Raw genomic sequence first — 22,177 nt, 5'->3', positions numbered from 1 at the left:
CCCTCAATATCACAATTACTGGGTGTCTTAGTAGGTACTTTTCTCTCATTGCTGAGACAATAATACCTGATGCACAAATTTAAAAGGGAAAAGGCTTATATAGCTCACAGTTGCAGACATTTAAGTCCATAATTGGCTGGCTCCCAGGCAGAGTAGCTTGGCAAAGAAGGGCATAAAGGAGAACCAGTTCATGGAGGCAAAAGCAAAAAGCAAGGGGCTTTAACAGGCTACTCAGGGCAGGTAGCACACATACCTTAATTTTAGTGCCCACTAGCCTGGCACTGTACCATGAGTTCCAGCGTCACTGATCCAGTCACCTCTAAAAAAAGCCCATCCTACGACCACATGAGGCTTTAGGGGGACATCTAGACACAAACCATAACACTGGGTTTCTCTCAGGGATGAAAGTATTGCCAAAACCACTTTTATCATTCCAAGTGTCAGGTGATGAATAGGATATAAATGTGATCTTTTTTCATTTTTCTGTAGTTTTTTTGTTTGTTTTTTGTTTGTTTTGTCTTTTTGAGACAGGGTTTCAACTATGAAGTTCAGGGTGGCCTTGAACTCACTTTGTAGTTCAGTCTGGCCTTGAGCTCAAGCAACAATCCTCCTGTCTCAGCCTCCTGAGTTCTGGGATTACAGGTGAAAGCCACCACACCCAGACTATGAATAATGTTTTAAGCCTGAAATTCTCTCCATAGTGAATAAACACTTTACAGGTGAAAAACATGACGGAGCCAACCCTTTACAGTACTTCAGTCTGGTCTGGGCAGTGAGAAACCTTTCCAGGAGGAGTGGAATATGAGATTGTTTGATTTCCAGTGTTGCTCAGGGCCATATCCAGAGCATAGTGATAGTGAGCCTTTTATGAGCCCTACTTCAGAGTCTATGTTAATAGATCCCTCATATCAGGAGAAGCACAAGAAGATTGTCTTCAGTAACTTAAAGAAAAAGGATCAGGAAGGGGAATCAAAACATAAAGAGCTCTTCTTTCCAGGAGCTGCTGTGGTCCAAAAGCTTCATAAGCTGAGACCTTTAATTCTGTATGTTACCCACTTAATTCTATTTACTACCAGCCTTAAAGGACAAGGAAGGACCTTTGGGCCCATACTGGTTCCTTTGAAGAGGAACTCACCTTTCCCATGCAGAACCAGTGCCTGAGGAGTAAGCCATGTCCTCAGCCTTAGTTGGGCTGTCTAGACATGGAAGAGCTGAGTGCTGAGGCAGGAAATTTAACCCTTTGGAGAAACCTATCTTTTGTCTTTATATTCTTCATTTTCCCCAGGATCCTGCCACCATTTGTTCTTGTTTGAATCCTCATGGTTCTTATGGATAAGTGGAATTCTAGAATTCTATGTATATGACTCTGCTTCGTTCTTATACGCCCTTTCCTTGCCACTGGAAATGTTATTTGATGTTTATTTTCTTAAATTTTTATTAATACATGTTTGCAGTACATAATAATTACACTCATCACAGGGAGTTGGTATATATACATAACATGTTTTAATTTTTTTATTTTCCATTTTCCACCCTGGTGTCTCCCCTCCATCTTTGCTCCTTTCCCATTAGCAAAAGATCTATCTTCTTGTTTCTAATTATCTATCTTTTATCTTGGTGTTTAAATTAATTATACTTTGGATATCACATATCAGAGAAACCAAATGATTTTTAAGCTTTATGTCTAATTTATTTCACTTAATATTATGGACTCAAGATGCACCCATTTTCCTATAAATGACTTGAAATTATCCTTCCCTATGGCCATTTTTCCAGCATCATTTATTAAAGGACTATCTTCCTTCCAGTGAAGGTGATTAGCATCTTTATTGAAGATAAGGTGGCTAAGTATGTCTGGAGTTGTTTTTGCATCTTCTAATCTATTCCATTGATCTTCAGGCCCATTTTTGTTTGTTTGCTTTGCCATACCATTATCACAGTAGCTCTGTAGTATAATTTTAAGTGAGAGATTGTGATGCTACTCTGCCTTGTCTTTGTTGCCCAAATTTGATTTTGCTAATCTAGGTCTCTTCTGGTTCCAACTGAATTTTAAGATTATTTCCTCTAATTCTGTGAGATATGCTGTTGGAATTTTTATTGGAATTGTATTAAATCTATATAGCAATTTTTTTTTGAGACAGGATCTAACAGGACTTAAACTTGCTTCTGTAGTCTAGGCTGGCCTTGAACTCATGGCAATCCTCCTGCGTCAGTTTCCAGATGCTACTGGGATTATAGGCGTGTACCATCATTTCTGGCTGTGTAGCAATTCTGGAAGTATGCATTTTCACTATAATGGTTGGGATTATAGGCGTGTACCATCATTTCTGGCTGTGCAGCAATTCTGGAAGTATGCATTTTCACTATAATGGTTCTTCCTACCCAAAAACAAGAGACATCTTTCCATTTTCTGATATCCTTTTCAATTTCCTTTTTTAAAATACTGTAGACTTCAATATAGAGGTTTTTTACTTCCTTCACTAGATTGATTCCTAGGTATTTCACATTTTTGGTTGTTATGACAAAAGGTGTTGTTCACTAATTTTTCTCTCAGTTTGTTATTTGTGTACAGGAAAACTTTTGATTTTTGAATGTTGATTTGGTATCCAGCTACAAAACTACATTTGATTATTGAATCTAGAAGTCTTTTGGTACAGTTTGGGGGTCTTTTGTGTAGAGTATTATATAATACACAAATAATGATAATTTAACTTCTTCCTTTCCTATTCTTATTCCTTTTATTTCTTTCTCTTGTCTAATTACTCTGGCTAATGTTTCCAGAACTATATTGAATGAAAGTGGTAACGGTGGATATCCTTGTCTCATTCCTGATTTTAGAGGGAAATTTTTCCATTTTTTTGTTTATTTTATATATATATTTTTTAATTTTAAAGATAGTAAAATCCAACAAAACAAAACAGAACAAAGGCAGTCAAAGCCAAGCAGTGAAACTGGTTCAGAACTTCAAAGCAGGATGCTAGAAACAATAGCTACCATGGTATATCTTCTTATCTTTACAATAGTTGTCCATTCCATCAGGTATAGCAAATCAAGTCAAAAACAAAACAGAATAAAACCAATCAAAACAAAATATTAAATAAAGCAAAACAATCAGAGCAAAGCAAAACAGTGAGAACAATATTGGATTTCAAAGACAAAATAGAAGGAAATCCCATGGACTTTCCTCTTCCTGCTAGCCACACAATTTGAATGCTTGGCTTCTTGTTGGATCCTCCCAGTCCCAGCATGGCAGATTCTGGGGAGGCCCTGAATTTTTTTTCAAGGTTTCCATTTTTGACTGTTTACTAAGATGTTGGCCATTGGTTTGTCATAGATAGCTATCAGGGTAATGCTTGTTTCTAGGAATGAATTTTGGAGTATTCCTTCCCTTTCAATCTCATTAAAGAATATGACAAGTATTGGTGTGAGGTCTTTGCTAATTTTTTTGTAGAAATTAGCGATGAATCCATTAGGGCCTGGGCTTTTCTTCACTGGAAGGTTTTTAATTATATCTTCAATTTCATTGACTGAGTTCTTGCTCATTAGAATTTTTATATATTCTTGACTCACTTTTGGCAATTCATATGTATCTAAGAATCTGTCCATTTCTTCTGCAATTTCCATCTTATTAGAATACAGGTTCTCAAAGCAGTATAGATGATCTTCTGGATTTCTGTTGGAATTTCACCCTCTTCATTCCTTATTGAATATGTTTGACTCTTTAGTTTCCTTTCTTGATAATGTTGATTAAGGGTTTGTCGGTGTTGTTTAATCTTTTAAAAAACCAATTTTTCATTTATGTATTCATTGTATTATTTTCTTAGTCCCTGTTTCATTAATTTCTGTTCTGATCCTTATAACTAATTCCCCAGATAAGCTTTAGGGTTGACTTGTTCTTCGTTTTCTAGAAATCAACATTACGCTGTTTATTTGAACTGGTTCTCATTTTCTAATAGAGGTATTCACTGTTATAAATTTCTCTATTAGAACTGTTTTTAGTCTGTCCATAAGTTCTGGTATATTGTTTTGACATTTTATTTAACTGTGGAAACTGTCTGATTTATTCTTTAATTTCAGTTGTGACCCATTGGTTGTTCAGCAAGGTATTATTTAATTTCCATGTATTTAAGAAGTTCTTTGCATATTCTCTTTTTCTAAGGAACACAATATAAATTTTTGAATGTATAGTTCAATTCTGATGTTTCTTTTTTATCTATTTGTGACATTGGGTATCGAGGTATCCCACTATAATTGTGTTGCTGTTTATCTGATCTTTTTTCTTTAGGCTGTAATGTTGGTTTTATGAAGTTATGTGTGTTGGTGTCCAGTGCATATATATTTGAAATTGTTATCTCTTCCCATTAAATTGTTCACTCAGCCAGTAAGTAGTGATTGTCTTTGCCTCTTCTCAGTTTTGGTTTGAAGTCTACTTTGTTCAAAAATAGGATTGGTGCTTTCTCCATTTTTGGGTTTCCACTGCATGGAACATTGTTTTCCATCCTTTGATTTTTTTATGAATTTCTTTTATTTCTAGTATATGAATTTCTTTTTAACCACTAGTTTTTGTTTTGTGATCCAGTCTGCCAATCTGTATCTTTTAATTAGAAAATTGAGACCATTCACATTGAAAATCATTACTAAAAATCATTAAATTGTTCCTGTCATTGCATTATGTTTTAAGTTGCTCTAATCCGCCCCCCTTGCTTAACTTCTCACACTATTTGACATATTCATTCGATGAGATCTTTTGGTATCATTGGCTTCATTAACCTTTTCTTAGAATATCCTTGAGAATTTTTTTGAGAGCTTGTTTGGTGGTCCTGTATTTCTTAAGACATTTTTTGTCATGGAAAGACCTTATTTCTCCATCAATTTTGAAATATAGTTCTGCATGATATATTAGCCTACTTAGAAATTGTTTTCTTTTAGGACACGAAATACTTTCCTCCAAGCTCATTTGACTTTTAAGCTGTGTTGAGAAATCTGTTTGGGGTGTGTAGAGAAATTCTAATGGGTTTATCTAAGTGATTCGTTGTTTTTCTGTAACAGCTTTAGAGTTTATGTCCTGTACTTGGCCTTCTGGGATTTTGATTATGATACATCGTGGACAAGTTCTTTTGTCCTCATAGTTATTCAGAGTTCAGTATTTCTCGTTTATCTGTATGTTAAGTTCTTTCCCCATACTCAGAAACTTTTCTACTATTGTTTCTGTAAACAGATATTATTAACACATGAGTGCTATCTTTTGGTTTTTGGCTGATTCCATTTGAGTTGAGGCTTTTCTTTGCATCATATAGCAGCTGCTGGGTCCACATTCCATGATCTGCTGTTGTCTTTAAGGTATTTTGGGGGCCAGAGATATAGCTCAGTGACACAGTGATGGCCTCGAAAGCACAAAGTCCTGAGTTTGATTTCCTGTGCCAAAAAAATGATATTTCTGAATATATGGTCATATGCATCAGCCCAGTCTTTTAAATCTGACACTCTGCATATTTTTGTCATTTTTGCAGCCCATTCTTTCATTAGAATTTTTATCTCCTGAATTTCTCTTTGATGCCTGTTCACTGGCTCTAATTCTTTAGTAAGACAGTCATTTATGTTTTGCATCATTTTATTTAGCTCATTCAGCTTTTATTGGTGTTGTAAGTTCACTGATTATTTTATTAACCACACTGTCTGTCTAGTTACATCACCTTTGAGCTCCCAGAGCACCTTTTTTATCTTTATGTATTTATTTCTTTGTTTATTTTGTCTTTTTTATCACTTTGTGTAATTCAGCTTTTTGGCTTTTGATTTCCTCTCCCATTTATGCTCCATAAATCAACTTTGGGGGAGTTAGGATTTTCTGAAGGCATTCTGTTGCTTTATTTTTTCACATTTCGTGTGTGTGTGTGTGTGTGTGTGTGTGTGTGTGTGTGTGTGCGCACTGAGGGCTGAGGGTCAGTAAAATGGGAAATATGTTGTTGGTGGTATGGAGATCTCTTTAATTACTATCTGCTTTCCAGTAATGCACTGTGGGCATAAAGGACTTCAACTCTTGCCTTTATCCCAAGATCCAACCTCCTCCCTTAATTTGGAGTGGGAAGGGTTCAGTAACTGGCACAGCATGCAGTTCTGCAGAAATAGACTACAATTATTATTGAGTACACAAAGACAAACCACATACTGGCACATAGTAAAAAGCAATTATTAGCAAAAGCTATGCCACTGCTGGCAACAATGAAGAACTCAACAACAATAATAAATTCAAACATAGTCTGGATACTGAAAAACCATAAGAACCAATAAAAACAGGTATGATAGTGCAGCTTGTAATTCTAGAACTTGGGAGGCTGAAGCAGGAAGACAGTTGTGTCTGAGACCAGCTTGGGCTACGTAGTTAATTCAAGGTCGGCCTGAACTACGTGGAGATCCTATCTCAAGAAACCAAAGAAAAAACTGTGAGTGCACAAGAAATCTTTGCCAGATGAATGAATATTTAACATCTTCCAGATATCCACTTCAAAGATTCACTGTGGAAACCCATAACTAAGTTAATTTTTTCCTTTCTTTTCCTTTTTCATAAAGCAATTTGGTGTTCAGAACAAATAATCTCATATTTGTGTGTGTGTGTATGTGTGCATATGTGTGTGAGCGAGAGAGAGAATAAGAAAATCAGAAATGTTTGTAGGAGCAAAAGCTGAGTCATTTAGCTTTAAAGGAATAGTTACCTTTTATAAATCAGGAAAACACACTGTAAATTACAGACTTTAAGGTTTAAACATAAGACTTTTTCTTCCTAATAACTGTTTGGCTATCCACATACCCTAATGATCTGATTTCTAATACTTATATCTATTAAATAGCTCATAGCATCAAAATAAGGTTGTCATCTACACAAGACACCAACCTCAAACAATGAATCAGCTAACTTAATGACAAATCAAGTCTTCTAAATACAAAGAGATGTGGATACATTCCATGACCAAATCACAAAATTGATATAAGGGAAATTCTTCATAGCCAGGCCTTTCTGAGTTCAAATTCAACTTGCCTCATTGCCAGATGGATAATTAACTATCAGCAAGTTACTTAACTACTCTGATTCTATATTCTCAACTGTAAAATGAGGTTAATATTTACCTCATACGGTTAATACAAGTATCAGATTAGTTAATACATGTAAAATGCATAGAAAGATGTCAGGTATACAATAATCATTCAATATATACTAGACATTGCTGGTCCACCTCTATAATACAGATAAGAACTTCCCTATCACCAGTTTAAGTCAACCCATATCCTTTTTAAGCAAGTAGTAAATTTAGTGTACAGAGGAGGCCCTATACTCTAATGCAAAGACAAAACAGACACAAGCTTGCATTTGAGTTCTGTAATGATGTCTATGTATATATATATATTTAAATAGTAAAGCTGAAATTTACTTGTGTTCTTGACAGATATAATCTAACAATTTTTAAATAAATACATAAAACAGGTTTTGAACTAAATGATATAAAGTCATGCCTTGGGTATAATATGGACTTATCTATAAGTTTCGTTGGAAACACTAAGGAAAGTGACTCCACATTGCAGTTGAACCACAATGAGTGTGAGAAGAGGACACACAGTAAAACGGGTAAGTCCAACCCCTAACTTACATGGTTAAAAATGTGGGGGGAAGTGCCAAAGAGCACTGCCCCCTCACAGGGCTCCCTCTTCATTGTCTACTGTTTTTATTTAGGAATGCTGTGAGTCCTCAAGAACTATTTTGCTTTTGGTTTCTGAACTGTGACAATCACAAATGAGCCCAGAACATGTATTTGCCAGTGTGCCTGCTAAGCCAGTTGTACAGTACACAGTTTTAGGAGATGCCACTCACACTCTTCCCATTGTAGGAGTGTATATTCATTGTGGTATTGGCGGCAGGCCAGTGGCAGAAACGAACTTGATGAAAAGCTTCCCTTCCCCTCTTCAATGTAATCAAGGTTTCCCATGGGCCTGTAACCCTGTTATGTGTGTCCGCTAACAAAGGAGAAGGCCAACACAATCTCCCCAACTTCGTTTCCACTAGACTGGCAACTGCTAACCCTTCCTTCACCTCCAGTCAGTAAATTAAGTTTTGTGCAATTACAAATATCTTTGATATAAAAATTGCCTTCTGTTATCAATCTTTAACAGATTTTCAAGCATGACAAAATGCGGGAGTTCTCAACTCTCACTGTAATCTAAAATAACCGAGGGCGTTTTTAAAAAACACAAATGCTTGAAACATTGCTTTTTAGTTTTTTGGTTTTGGGGGGTGAGGTTTAAGACAGGAACTTTCCAAACTGGCCTTGAATTTGCTCTTGAGCTTTTTAAAGACCAGCTGAGAGTAAGGAGCTAAAGAAGGGAAAGCCTGATATTTTTAAAGGCATATCAACTTCTAACTTGTGCTCGTGACTGAAAGTCACTGGGAAGTGACAAAAGCCTGAATCTGCCACAATATATCATAATTTCTGTATTTGCCCTTTAATTGTATAATGTTTCATAGTCACTACATTTCTTTAATATTTCAGATTTATTAGCCATAAAAATGAGGACTGATAAAAAATCTTGAAATTTTTTTTAGTCCTAAAATTTCACATCTAAATGAGTCACAAATCTTTGTAACAGTGTATAAGGCTGGAGAGAGATGTGGGAAGATGGGTAGAAACTTGGGATGGAAAGACATTTTATTTTTTATATTATTGTTTTATGCATTTTAATTTTTGTATACTATTGCCATAGTTTATAGCAAACCTATACAAAATGCAACTATGGAGATAAGTTTGCAACAAAAAATATGTAGTATATGCAAAGCCATGTTAAATTTCCATGTATACATGTGTTTATGCGATTATCTATGAATTGTCAATGTATCTAGATCATCTGCACCCATTTTATTCAACAAAAGAAAGGTAATTAAAGTTTATAATTGGGTACTAATAAAAACTGGGGAACTATATAAATAATTTTACAATTATGGCTCATTTATTATGTCAGAAGATGCTAAAAGGACTTGATACATACATATTTATTAAATGTCATCTTGATAACTGATCACAGAACTACAAAAGCTTTTCTTTAACTCCTCTTTCAAGTAAAGGTCAGTCGCGATCAACTCATTGATGATGTCATTTCATTTGTAAGAGGAGGATCCCATGAGTATGCAGCACAATTCAAGGCAAAGCTTCTCAAAGGAAGCAAGACAATTGATGTGACTGATTTTGTAAAGTGGGCCTCTTCCTTAAGCCAAGCTCCAGTGCTCATTAACCAGAAAGTAAGTAGTGTTTATTTGTAAATAGGAGATCGTGTCATTTTTTTATGAGATGTCATGGTGGATTTAGGTGAACGGGTTGACCGGTGCGAAAGAGATGTGGGTTTAGATACATTCCCATCGCATCCCAGAAAGCAATGTGGCCAAAAGCAGAGGCACAGTGCTCTGTCAAACAGCCTCAGCTGGTTCCTGCCTCAGTCCCTCATCAAATATGTAATGTTTCCATCTTCTAAATTCTCTAGACCCGCATTTGGTTTTTTTGAGAAGATTGCTAGGATAGAGCATAGAGGACAGACTGGACCAAAATAGGCTCCCAAGAATTGTTAGTTTCCTTCGGTCCTGCCTTGGTCGTTTCTTGCTTTCTCTTGGCATCACACAACCATTTCTAACACAAAAGTCTTATTTATTGACTGACTCCTTAAAAACCATACCTGAGTTGTACTAATAAATGAATTTCACTGCCATGTTTCCTTACTTTGGTCATGTCTGTCGTTCTTTTTAAGAGTACCTATGAAAGAAATGTTCATAAAGGCTTCATGACAATAGGAGCAAGAGTGAATGATTCTTATGATCAGAGACTTCTTTCCTTTTTCTATCTTGATTGCAATAGTCCTCAAATTAGAAGACTTTTTGGAGTTCAAAGTCCTGTGTTTATTCCTAAGGGGAAAAATATGTTATAATTGTAGAGATGTACATATTGTTGGTCTCAACCTTCCCTCCCCTCTTTTAGTTACTATAAAGATATACTTTGGTTCCTGATATTATGTGTGTTTCTACTTCCCTCATAGCTTTTAATTTAGCCTGTAAGTTCCACAATTTCTTTTCCACTAATCACTTCAGTTTGATTAATTTGAGTTACAGAAATGTTGGCAATTTTGATAGTACTAATCACTGGAGAATTTTATTTTATCAATGTTTTATTGTCTGTAAAGTGATACAATGAAAAAGATTCAGTGAAAAATAGGAGTGAAGCTACTCAAAACATCTCATTTATGTGAAGATAGAATTAAGTTCCAAAATTATAATTAATTAATTTGGTTATGAAAATATCATCATTTACAAGTGGGAAAACGTATGTGTAATAATAGTCAAATGATATTTTCCCCAAAATAGGACAAAGAAAGGGAAAAAGCCAGCCAAATTAGTACGTTTATATATGAAAATAAAATCAGAAGCTGTCACTATTTCATTAAATTTAAATTTTATTTAAATTTGTTATCTTGAGCTAAGTAAAATAAATCTATGTTAGAAAATTTTTCAGTAGCCATAGACACAGGTAACTGTTTATGTAAGTGGCTTATTTTCTCATCTTTACAAAAAAATGGAGATCTTTATATGAATGTACCCAAAATTATTCTCTGTATCACAATAATACTCCAGCATGTTCTATAACTGATTTTTAAATCTCAAATAAATAAAGCATTTGCCTAAATTTGCTTGCTAAATTTACTAGAGTCATTCAAAGAGTTCTGTCAACTCACTTGGCACAGTCCTGCCCGCCTAACATAACAATATAATTTATTCCATGTGTAGGGGCAATTGTTTATTCCTCAGATGCTTAGATAAGAATTGTAAACTGTTTGTAAAAGTTTCTTTACAAATTGGAAGCCTGGTTTTTTCATACAAATGGTCTAACAAAATTGTGGATTTAGACAATGCTTCATAGATCACTTTTTAAACCTATCTTCTTGTACAGAAATTTCAGAAAACAGCAAATTATTGTCATTTGTATTGACTTTGTGTGGCCTTTTAATCCCCAGGGAGACATGAAATACAGTTTAGTTCAACTTTGAAATAGATTCCAATTCACTTTGCTTATGTAAGTCCAGTAGATTTTTGATTGTCAGCTGGTTACCATTTCCAGCAAGTCTAAAATCTAAAATCGCTAATTCATTTTTTGAAAAGTTGAAACATTCTATTGTCTGCACATAGTTTTCAAACACTGAGGATTGTCTTGATATTTAAATCAATCACCTTCATATTTAATTAAAGGATTGATAGAATCTCATCTATCCTCTCTAAACTATTAACTGCTTTATATTTAATCTTTTATCAAATTAAATCAGTAATCTCAATGGCTATCTTTCTAAGTGTATCTTAAAGGAAAGACCAAGAAATTCATTCTAACTAAGACTGTACATACTGAGATTTTTCTAAGTAAAATACTCGATGAAATGGAAGGAGGAGGAGGAGGCAGAGAGCAGGAGGGGAAGGAAGAAAGGCGGACAGGAGAAGGGCAAGGGGAAGAGAAAGGAGAGAGAGAGGCTGGCAGACAGATACCTTCTGAAATTGTAGCACTGCTCTGTTAAACAGAACTTATGGTTTTGAATTTTCCAGTGTCTTACTCTAGCTTAAGAACTGTTCCTTGACCTTTTTCTGTGCAGAGAACACAGGCTGGCTAAGCTTTTCTGTATTTTCTTCATAATCGTCAACTTTCACAACATTATATTAATCCTATTGCCAGTTGCTGCACATTAATACAGATGTTTTGCATATTATCACAACAGAACAGCCAACATTTAATTTTTTTGTTTAAGCTACTACTACAAATCAGTTAAGAAAATGTTAGCTGAGAGAAACTACATTGATTACAGATTGCCTGGAAAATAAAAAGTTTAGATCAGTGTAGCTATGATTTAGTGTATGGTTTCCTGTAAAGTTTCATTTTGGTCCTGTAAGAAACAAAATGATATAAATACTGCATTATTTGATAAAAGGATGTTACAGAATACATTGTCCCCATATTAAGAACTCATTTTGTAATAAGTTCTTTTTAATCTCATTTTGTTTCTTTTAGAAATCAGGTAGTTTTTCTTCTACACCTGGGATCATTAAATTCAGTTCTGTCTTAATGGACTAGAAAATACAGCCATCAACCCATCTGGTGCAAATCGTTGGGTTTTCCTGCTATGAATTTTGCTCATATGGGTTGCTTTTACCTCATCTCTCCTTTTTTGTTCTCAGTTCTTTTCCCCCACCCCTCTTCACTCAGCCCCTTTTATGTGTGTCTACAATAAGCTACATATCGTGCTGAGTACCATGAGGCAATAAATAATGAAATAATTAGCCTACCATTTTTGCTGTTTTGGTAATTCTTAGTAAATGTGCATCCAATATTAAAAAGCATGTTATAAGACTGTTGCACAAGTCCTCGGTGACAGTTGTTAAAAGTTATATGACATAGTGCAAATCATTTTAAACTCTCCAGTACAGAAAGAAAATAACATTCTTTCTATCAAAAACTACATTTGGAATTATAGTTTAACATTTGGATGTCTAAAAAAATTTACAGGTACTAAAGATAGGTGCTCAATTTATTTGTATTTTAACACATTTCCTGGTAGATATGTCATTGAAAATATATCCTCAAATGACAAAAAGAGAGTTGTGTTAGGAGAAAATTTTAAACCTTATTTCTTACTAAAAGGTCAAAGACAAAAATGTTGATTTACAGAAAAACTTCAAGAAGTACATTTTAATTCTCTTTTATCTGCTTGTGTGATTTCTTATTCTAGGGTTTGAGGCTTTCTGAAACTATTTCCATTGCATGTCCTTCATCTTTATCTCTTTGAACTCTGTTTACATGTTTAATCCAAATTGTATTTCCTCCATGACCCTTATTCCTGTATCATAGATTATCTGGCCTTGAATTTCCTTTGAAGGATAAAAGAAGATAATTTCTTTTTTCAAAAAATCAAAATAACTCTACCACATGCTTGTGTTGTTGGAGCCAACATGGCAATGGTGGGAAGAGACTTTTCTTCCAAATAAATACTACGACTGAAATCTGACTCTTGTGCACTGATTCATGAAAGACTGTACTGGTAGAGTTATGCTGATGTTATAAAAGTTCTGCATATGTTCTGGCTATTAGCCTATCCCAATGGAAAAGTGTTGTAAATACCTTCTCTCCTTTGTGGCTTTTCAGTGTTTTAATAGTATTTCTTTTTGTAACAGACATCCTTTTTTGTCTTTTTTCATTTTGAAATAATGTTAGATTTCACAGTGAAATTGCACAGAGAGCATAGACAGTAATACTGCAAAACTAATGCAGAGAATTCATGTATATCCTTTACCCAACAGTCCCTAATTACATAACCATGGTAAAATTATCAAAATCAGATCATTTAGTTAGCTAAACCATAGTTTTTACTCAAATTTCACAAACTTTCCCCTTAATCTTTTTTCTATACCAAATCAAATTTAGATCCCACACTGGAATTAATTGGTGTCTCCGTAGTTTCCTACTATCTGCCATGGCCCCTCAGACTTCTTGTCTTTTATGGACATGACAATTTTGATGAGGACTCATCAGTTAGTGTGTCACATGTTTTCCCCACTTAGATGTAGAGTAAACATGATTATACTTTTTCTTGGCAGCATTCCTACCAAAGTGATGATGTATCCTTATCTAGTGCCTTTATCGTTGGTTATCATGTTCAGACTTTTTTATTTTAATGTAGTTAGTTGACTCTTTCTACTCAATTCAGTTAGTGTTTTTTACATTTTGTTTAGTCTTTCCTTAGCTTAAGCTTTTGAAGATTCTCTGCTATATGTATATATTGTCTTCCAGAAGCCTTAAAATATTTCTTTGACCTTTAGATTTTACAATCAACCTAGAGTTTGCTTGGCTATTTGGTTTGGTTGGTTGATTCGTTTATTGGTTGGTTGGTTAGCTTGTCTATGGTTTATCAGGGGTGATCAAATATATGGTGAATCTTTAAATTTTAAAAATTAGCACAGTAAATTTAATGTAGTAAAATATTCTTAGATTAAAAGACATGATAGCATTAACCTCCTTCAAAGTACTGTTCCTTACTTGAACACAAACATCCCATTGCTCTTGGCACTTTCTGAAGCAGTTCTGGAAATCCTACTTCCTCAGGGTTTTATGAGACGTGATGAAAAGTATGGTACATGCCAAGGCTGCCTGCCATTCAATGGAAATGAGGCAGACTCATAAAAACATAGTGGTGGAGACATAATTTGAGGAGAAATAATGGCAATTTGCCTTTTATGATAAAATTTATCCATTTGGCATATTTTTATCACACAGTAGGTTATAAATCCATTTTTAGAATTTTTTTATAAATATTCCATTGTCCTAGAAAAATTTATCAAAAATATTTTTCTCCTATCTTTGCAGAATCACCCTTATCCTAAGTCAATTTCCACACATAGATGAGACTAGTTTCAGACGCGTTACAGTTGTTACCACTATAATTTGTAAGTGTTGATATCCTGGGCCTCACCTTCATCTTCTTTAGAAGGTCTTGGCAATTTAGTGAATTTTATATTTTTGCAGTTTCAACAAATAATAAAAATGCTCAGATCTTGGATTGAGATCATTCTAAATCTATAAATCAAATTGATGAAAAGTAACGTTTTAATTATGTTCATGAACAATGAATACCTCTCCATTTATTTAGCCTTCCTGATTTCTCCTAAGTCCTCATTCACACTTAGTACTGCCATTCTTTTGATTCTTTTGTGAAACCACTCTAGTAGGCAGTATTGGTACTTTTCTCATTCCTAGTGGGTACCATGTAGGGTGATTTATTAGGCCTTCAAATAAGCAAAGTGTACCTATTAAATCTGGCAGCCAACATTATACTTAGCAGTAAAATATTGAACTTTTTCTCATTCAGATCAAGAATAAAGATATCCACTTTCATCGTTTCCATTTAACATTAATTTAAAGTGTCAGCCACTGCAATAAAACAAGGAAAATAAGTAAATATGCAGAAGGATTGCAAAGGAAGAAGAAAAGTTATCTCTCTGCCCAAAGCATATTCACACAAAAAACCAAAAGAAATTTGTAAAACCTACCTTACAGTTGTGTCTTTATTTTTCCTTATGATTGGGTTGTTTTTTACTTTACATATTTTAAGGCTAACTACTAAATATATACAAATTTAGAATTATTATTCTCTCTCATAAATTGCAGTATCTCTCTGAACTTCTAGTGATGTTTTTTGCCTAATTTCTATCTTGATATGTCCCTAATTCACAAAGTATCTTTTTGCTGATACACACATGCCATAAATGCTTTATTCCTTCTATTTTCAATCTTTCAGTGTCCTCAAGTTTTTGTTAGACTTTTTTTAAATCAAATATGATGATTATTATTATTGATTCAAAGTAATATATGATGATCATTATACAATAAATACTAAGTACCTATTGTAGTGCTTAGGCTTGCACAGTAAATACAAAAGAATAAATCTCTATCCTGGACTTTTTCTAATACACTCAAAATCACAAAGGAAATAGATAAAATATTAATGATATCTTAGTGTACATTCTACTAGTCATTTGTCTTTATCAGAATTATAGTAAGAAATATATGATTGTGAAGTATGATTTTATATCCCATTTTTGAAGTTTGACCTTTTAAAAATGTGATTAGATATTTTAAAATGGATTTATACCATTTATATATGGTAAAACTCATCACTCATTCATTTTGGGGGACTGGTACTGTTGATTGAACCCAGGACCTTTGCACTGAAATACATCTTCAGCTCTTTTTTATTTTGAGACTAAGTTATTATGTTGCAGTCTTTTAGCTTCAGTCTCCCAGAGGAGCCACCACACCCAACTTAATTTATTATTTTTAATATGAAGGGCTCTGAGTTTTAACAAGCAGATATGGTCATGAAAATACTACCAAAAACAACATATAAAATGTGTCTGCCACATAAATAGTTCTTAGTCTATTTCTCCTTCTGTCCCCATCTGTAGGCAAACATTGTTCTGTTTTCTGTCCCCATAATTTTGTCTTTTCATGAAGGACATATGTGATTGTGTGACATTCTGAGTTTAACTTCTTTCACTAAGCAGTATAGATTTCAGATTGCAAATATGAGTAGTTCTTTTATTTTTAACCCCAAATAATTTTATTGTATATATTCCAGGGTATACACGAAACATTTTTTCTTAGAGAACTAGTGAAGAGCACATGAATTGTTTCCAGTTGTGTTTTGCTTTGTTTTGTTTTTTGGAGGGAGGTATTTATGATTAAAACCATTATAAATATTTGACTACAGGGTTTTTTAAAAACATGTTTCTCATTTTTGTTGCAAGAAGCTTTGTCATATGGTGAGTATATTTATACAAGTTCTATAAGAAACAATCAAATCATTTTCTAAGATAGTTGCATCCCTCCCAGAAATATGAGTTTCATACCTCAGATAATCATATCTTCTGAAATGGCTCATTTGTTCCTTTTTGAACCTTTGTTCTTCATTCCTTTTTCTTGCCTTACTGGATTACCTAGGAGCTCCAGTATAATGTTAAATAGGAGTGGTAACAGCAGACGTTTTGTTATTCTCATTTCTGGGAGGAAAGCATTCTCCCTCTCTCTGTCTCTGTCTCTCTCTCTCCTTCTTTCTCCTTTTAACAGTTTAAAGTTAGTACTTTATGGCTTTCTGGCTTATAGTTTTTTGATTAGTAGTATTCTATAAGGGTTACCTTTGACCTTACGCATGAAACATTTCCTTTCATGGCGTCGTGTAACCTTTGTGATTTCTCCTTAATCTTCAGCTTTCAGCAATTTCACTGTAATGAGCATGAATGTATCATCATCATCATCATCATTTTGTTATTATTATTTTGCTTTGTTTTGTTATTACGATTCTGCTGGAAGTTCCCTGTGCTTCTGGAATGTATATTACGATATATTTAATTATTTTTGTTATTTTTGAAAGATTTTTGGCTACTATATTTATTCTGCCACATTTATACATTCTCTCTCTCTCTCTCTCTCTCTCTCTCTCTCTCCCTCCTTCTCTCCTCTGTCCCACTCTGTTCTCCTTTTTTTCCTGGAATTCTAGTAATACATCCTTGCATATTACCTGACAGCTCTTAGATGTTCTATACCAGGTTTGTCAAATTTTGTTTATTTGTTGTGTTTCAGTTTGCAAAATGTCTGCCTACCTTTTGTCAGCTTACGGCCTCTTCCTCTGCCTGTGCTGTCCAACGCTGCACCAGCTTCATCTCCTTCACCACGCTCCGTGGCTCTCATTTCCATGTGATTCCTTCTGGAGTGTTGTTAATTGCATCTATTAAAGTCAGATGTCAGTATCCTTTCAAATACTAGGAAATTTTACTATACTTGTTTCAAGATTTTCTCCATTATCTTTGTGTTTTAACACAAAAATATAACTAGAATGAATGCTTTCGTTCATATGTTATCTAGAGATTTTTCACTAAGTCTGGAATACCCTTAGTCGTAGGCATTGATTAGCTCTTCAAATGCTGCTTCCTAAATAGTCTCTCCTTTGTTCCTCAGAGATTCAAACTATTTTGACCAGTACAACCTATACTTCTTCCATATAAAAACATTTTAAATTATGCACTATGTGCCCAAAATATTCTCTGCTCTGCCTTGATGCCTTAATATCAGCTCAATAGGCATTGTTTTCTTTTTTTAAGTTAATTAAGTATATTGGTACAATTTAGGTACACATAACAATCACATTCACCACGGGGAATTTATGCCTCTACCTGATGTATCTTGATCCTTTCTTTCCCCATCCCCCTACCCTCCTTTTAATCCTCTCCCCGCCTAATTAACAAGAACTTTGTTTCCATTTTGTCTTCTTTTCTAGTCTTCCTTTCTCTTCTTCCTCCTCTTCCCTTGCTAGTTTCTCTTTCCATTTGAATTTTTTCTTCCTATTTGACAATATCTACTATAAATTTTGGTCCTTCTTTACTCTGTCAGAATCTCAGGCCAGAAAAACAATACAATATTTATGCATATGTGTCCAGTTTTCCTGTGAATTGATATTTATTTTGTATAGTTGGGTACACCAGTATTTGGTGCATATATATTTATGATTATTACTTCTTCCTCCTGGAGTTTTCCCTTAACAGGTATACAGTGACCTTCTTTTCCTCTTTTGATCAGTCTTGGCTTGAAGTACACTTTGTCTGCAAAACAGGAGAGCTACCCTTGCTTTTTTCCAGGTTCCTGTCAAATAAAGTATTGTCTTCCATCTTTTGACTTTTGCTCTATAAATTTCTTTTTGAGTTAGACGTGTTTTTGTTTGCAGCACATTAATAGATGTTGCTTCCCAATCCACTGTCTGTTTCTTTTCATTGATAAACTGAGACAATCACTTAGATGGTTGGAACTCTCATGAATTGACTTATCCTTGTCATATTATTTTCTTGCTGTTGATTCCTTGTTTCCCCTCTTTTAACTTTTGCCTTGCATGGTGGATTGTTTCTGCTGTTCTCAGAATTGCAGTCTTCATTATCTCTTTCAAAACACACTGGAGAGTTGGTTTGGTTGCCTTCTATTTCTTCTGTTGTTCTTTTTCATGGAAGTATCTTATTTCTCCACTGATTTTGAAAGATAGTCTTGTAGGATACCTTGATCCAGGCTAGAAATCATTGCATTATCTTTGAGGACTTGAAATACTTTACTCCAAGCTCTTTTTGACTTGAGGGTTTGTGTTAACAAGTCTTCTGTGATTCTGAGCAGCTTTTGTAGGTGATTTGTTTCTTTTCTCAACAGTTTTAAATATTCTGTCCTTGTGTTGAATTTCTGGGACCTTGCTTATTATATGCCTTGGTGTAGATTTATTTTGAACATGTCTAATTGGAATTTTATATGGCTCACTTATCTATGTGTCAAATTCTTTTCCCAGCTTGGAAAATTTTCTGCTTTTGTGAACAGGTTTTTTATGTCATTTGTACTATCCCCTACTTTTTCATTGACTCTGGTCAATCTTATGTTGTCCTTCTTTGTTTCATCTTACAGCTATTGGAATGATTTTTTTCATGGTTTATGATTTTTAAGACATCTTTCTTTTCATGATCACTAACCACAATCCTGTATTCTAGATCTGATATTGTATCCTTATTTTGGTTCAATCAGCTGCATTTATTTCAATGGAATTTTTAATCTCCTGGGTATTCGTTTAAATGTGCTTCATGGATTCCATTTGTTTCCAATTTTGGACAGTCACAGTTTGCATTATTCTCCTAAACTTCTCCATTTTTTTTATCTGTATCTATTATAGATTCACTGAGGAAGTCTTTCATTTTGATCACCCAGAAGTTATTTCTGACCTGATTTTCTCTATAGTCTCATTGTTTTTCTTTTGTTTTGTTTCGGTTTTGGGTTGTTTGTTTTCTTTTTTAGTTCTGCTGCTACCATTTCAGAAAGTTCAAGTGCATGGCTTCTGAGTTCCTCTCTCTTGTTGTTCCCTAGATTTGTCCTGGGTGGGCTGGAGGTCTAGGGCTGCATTTTGCTTCTGCATGTTGTCATTGTATATTTTTTCATTTTAATTTGTTTTCTGTGTTGATAGTTATAAATTGCTTTGGTAAGTAGTTTTACTGCTTGTGTCAAGACTTCCCTAGGAAATGTCTATTCCTCAGGGATATCTTGCAGGTATAGTTGAATTTTAGCCTTTGTGTCTGTGCCAAGATATACCTTCCCAATTTATTACAGATGAGAAGTTGCTCTCTACCTAGCTCAACATCTAGTCCTTTGGTACTGGACTAGGGTGATGCTTAGGATCCCAGACAATTACAGTTTTGTCCTACAAGGGAGAACAACTGATTACAACCCTGACTATTGCAGTAAAATTAGCAATAATAATAGCATCAGGTATGGTCTAGAAACTGGCAAACTGTGGTAACTATTAATTTGGTGCCTTAAAATACAAGGGCGATGGGCTGGGGATTTAGCTCAGCGGCATAAGCACCTGCCTTGTAAGCAGGTGGTCGTGAGTTCAATCCCCAGTACTGATAAAAAAAAAAAAAAAATACAAGGGCGAGATCTACAGTTACATAACAAAATGCAACATAAACTAGGAATGTGCATGCTGGGAATTTCCCTTTAGTACAATGATTTAACCCTGTGGCAGAAAAATTTAAGTGAGATGAAAGAAAAATAGATAAAGAGAAATTTAGTAGAAGCAAGGCTGACGGACAAAGGATGATCTCCCAAGCGCTGGGAAACTGGAGAAGAGGACAAAAGAGAAAGTCAAAGAATATTGAGATAAAGCAGAAAGACTAAAGACAGTATTCACCCACGTGAAAATATCAAAAAAATCAAGATAGACAACTGAGGAAAGAGGAAAAAGGAGGGAAAAATAACAAGCAATAAAAATGAAAATCTAAACCACTAAAAAAAAATCCCAAAAAAATAAAGACAGAAAAAGGGAAACAAAACAAATAAACAACAGCAAAACAATAAAATTTCTCAGTTCAGTGGTAGTGTTCAAATCAGAGCCACGATCTGTGCTAGGTAGCACCACCAAGTCTGCAGGAGGCCCAGTGCTGAGTGTGGGCTGGTCTCTCCCGCAGGATGTAGGGGCTGGGACGTCTTCAGCCAGCAACTGCCTGTATGCCCCTTGGTGGCCTGTCCTTCCCTCCTCACCCTGTTTGTCTCTGCATCACTCTCCTGGTTGCAATATTGTCCTCAGACAGACCTAAGGTTGACACCTAAGGTTGTCAGTCTGTGTACTTTGGCCCCTCTAAGCCCTGCACAGCAGCCTCTGTTGCATTCCACGGCAGGTATGCTCCCTCACACTGCTGGGACCAGTGCAGGGGAACGCTGACTTCCCATTCATTGCCCTTCCTTCCTGGATAGGCCCGTTACCTCCTAAACTAACTGCCAGAAGTCTATTTATGGTCCTGCTACTAGAGACATATATGGATCTCTCTCCCCTTCTTAGTTTCAAGAAATCCTTCCCCTCGGTAGCATTCTTCTCTCAGTCCTCCCTCAGCAAACAGTTCTGAATGAGTTCGTCCTTTTAGAGAACAAAAAAACAAAAAAGTGGAAAGAACCTGCCCCAGAGGTAGTCTGGACTTGGCCCTGCACACATACCATTTTGAGGCGACAGAAAACAAGCACATGTCTGTCCTCTGAAAAGGCAAGAGACAAGGAAACAACAAAAGCAATGCAAGAGTTGATACATGAATAAGTTTTCCATGTGAAAGCTTGCTAGTTCATTTTAAGGCAAATACTCTTGTCCTTTATATCAATCACAATTTCCACTTTAAATTCACCTGAAGGCTTATTTTGTGAGTCAGTCTTTTTTTTTTTTTTCTTTTTGCACCTGCTGTTTTTTGTTTTTTGTTTTTTTTTACATTTTTTTAAATTTTATTTAAGGAGAAAAGAAAAAAAAAGCAGGGAAAGGGTACAAGTTATACAGATTTACAGAAAAAAAATGAACAGTAGGAAATCACTAGTTAATGGATTACATATTGTCATCTTAGAAATAATTGTTCAAGTTACAAAATTAAAGCTTGTAAAGTGGACATTCCATCAATGATACTGCAAACAGTTCTGTTCATTGATCCAATAAAACTCTGTGATATCATTTTCTATCTTATACACTTAAATATACATGCAGTTATATAGTTTGGAGCACTTTCTTTTCCTCTCTTTTGTACCATGACTATTACACATTTTGGGTTTCATTGCTCCCACGGTTCTTATTACTTTTTTGGAAGAGAGTAAAACCAAATGTGACATAACAGAACAGAATCGGTCAAGTCAAAAGGGTGGACATAATAGATAATGTAAAAACATAATACAAGGTGATCAACAATGGTTACCATAATGCCTCCCGCTATCTCTAATAGAATTGCCTATATCGTTAGTTATAATACAATTGAACAAAACAGTAAAGAATAAAACGGACAAAACCAAAACGTTGGAGACATTGTAGGTCTTCAAAAGTAGATAAAAGTCAACAAGAATGGGCTTCATAATGAATCTCATTATCTTCACAGCTGAGCCTAAACTTTCGAACCTGATACTATCCAGCAAAACAGAATAGGGGAACATCAGTTAAAAACAAGATGGTGAGAGTAATACAGGGCTTTAAATCAAGGTAATGAAAAGTCAAAGTGGGTTACTATAATATATCCTGCTAT

At 34.8% G+C, this 22,177-nt stretch overlaps 1 protein-coding gene across 1 annotated transcript in view; it reads left to right on the top strand.

Annotated features, from left to right (window-relative positions):
• The window catches only part of C9 (complement C9), a 66,593-nt gene that overhangs the window by 37,990 nt on the left and 6,426 nt on the right, over nt 1–22,177 (top strand). Inside the window, exons 8-9 of the mRNA XM_063258105.1 lie at nt 7,478–7,618; nt 9,102–9,280. Of these exons, the coding sequence (XP_063114175.1) occupies nt 7,478–7,618; nt 9,102–9,280 (320 nt within the window). The remainder of the gene's footprint in view (nt 1–7,477; nt 7,619–9,101; nt 9,281–22,177) is intronic.

This window comes from Cavia porcellus, unplaced genomic scaffold (genome assembly GCF_034190915.1).
Source record: "Cavia porcellus strain 051 isolate PalLab524CR breed Dunkin Hartley unplaced genomic scaffold, mCavPor4.1 scaffold_11, whole genome shotgun sequence".
Lineage (NCBI taxonomy): Eukaryota > Metazoa > Chordata > Mammalia > Rodentia > Caviidae > Cavia > Cavia porcellus.
The sequence above is the reverse complement of the archived record's forward strand: the minus strand, read 5'-3'. Positions and strand labels throughout refer to the sequence as shown.